A 1,078-nucleotide genomic window follows, 5' to 3' on the forward strand; every position below is an offset into this window, starting at 1 on the left:
CCTGGACATGGTGTGACCGGTAGGAGTCACTGTCTATAGGACGGGTCACTGAGCAGGTGGCAGGTTTGGGACTGCGGAGCCCTGTTATTGTCTTAGGAGATGCTGAGGATTACTGGACTTCTACGCCTGACATCTGAGGTGCAGACTTGTGCACTCTCTGGACGGTCTAAGTGTCACAACTGCTGTAAATTCTATATAAGACGGCTGTTACAGGGTCGACACTCCATCAAAAAAATTAACCCTTGATAGTCCAGGCTTCTTCTTGAAGACTCCTTGCCTTCAGAATCCTTCTTCTGGCGGCCCCCTGAGATGGTGCTGGCTCCTGTCTGCTCCTATCTGTACGTCTAACCTCAGCGGTCCCTGCTGGCCCCCTCCTCAGCTGCTGTCACTCACTGCGCTGTCTCTGCCTGCTGACAGCTGATGTCTCTTCTGGTTCTCTGTGATGTCTCTCGGATCTTTACAACCTGTTCTCCTGACTCTCTTCCTTCCGTCGCTTGTTGCCCTTGATCTGCGCTCTCTGGATGTCTCTTATCCCCCTCTATGTATCCGGGAACTCTCACCCCAAGTCACATGATCACCTGCAAACACAGTGTCACCCCCTACACCCTAAATAATCTAGGGTGCCCCCTATAAAGCCCCCTAATCTAATAGGGTAATATAGTTTGCACCTTAATGCAACAGGGTACTAATATATACCGCTCCCTAGACCGAGGGAATACGCCCTAATATTATCCAAGCACCCTAATATTGTCTCACTACTTTGCACCCCAATAATTTCACTCTTTAGTCCTGGACCCAAATACTAAGTGGTGCAAAATATACTAGTCCTCACCCCCACCTGCACCCCAAAACTGGCTATACACCCCAATATTAGACACTACACACCCAATATCAGGCAATGCACCCCAAAATTGGCTAGAGTGACCCCCCCAAACCCAATAGTACACCCCAATATTGGCTATATACCCTAGTATCCGTCACTACACCCCAAAACTGTCACTGGTGAACCCCAATACCAGTCACCACACCCCAACACTAGCTATACAAAACAGTGCACCCCCAAACTGGCTATACTGAC

The 1,078-nt window shown here is 49.4% G+C and overlaps 1 protein-coding gene across 1 annotated transcript in view; it reads right to left on the bottom strand.

Moving 5' to 3' along the window:
- RAB26 (RAB26, member RAS oncogene family) overlaps window positions 1-826 on the bottom strand; it is a 165,429-nt gene extending 164,603 nt beyond the window's left edge. Inside the window, exon 1 of the mRNA XM_075284982.1 lies at window positions 1-826. This exon is cut by the window's left edge and continues 165 nt beyond it. Coding sequence (XP_075141083.1) covers window positions 1-9 — 9 coding nt within the window. The 5' untranslated portion in view covers window positions 10-826.
- Between the last annotated feature and the right edge of the window lie 252 nt (window positions 827-1,078).

This window comes from Leptodactylus fuscus, chromosome 8 (genome assembly GCF_031893055.1).
Source record: "Leptodactylus fuscus isolate aLepFus1 chromosome 8, aLepFus1.hap2, whole genome shotgun sequence".
NCBI lineage: Eukaryota > Metazoa > Chordata > Amphibia > Anura > Leptodactylidae > Leptodactylus > Leptodactylus fuscus.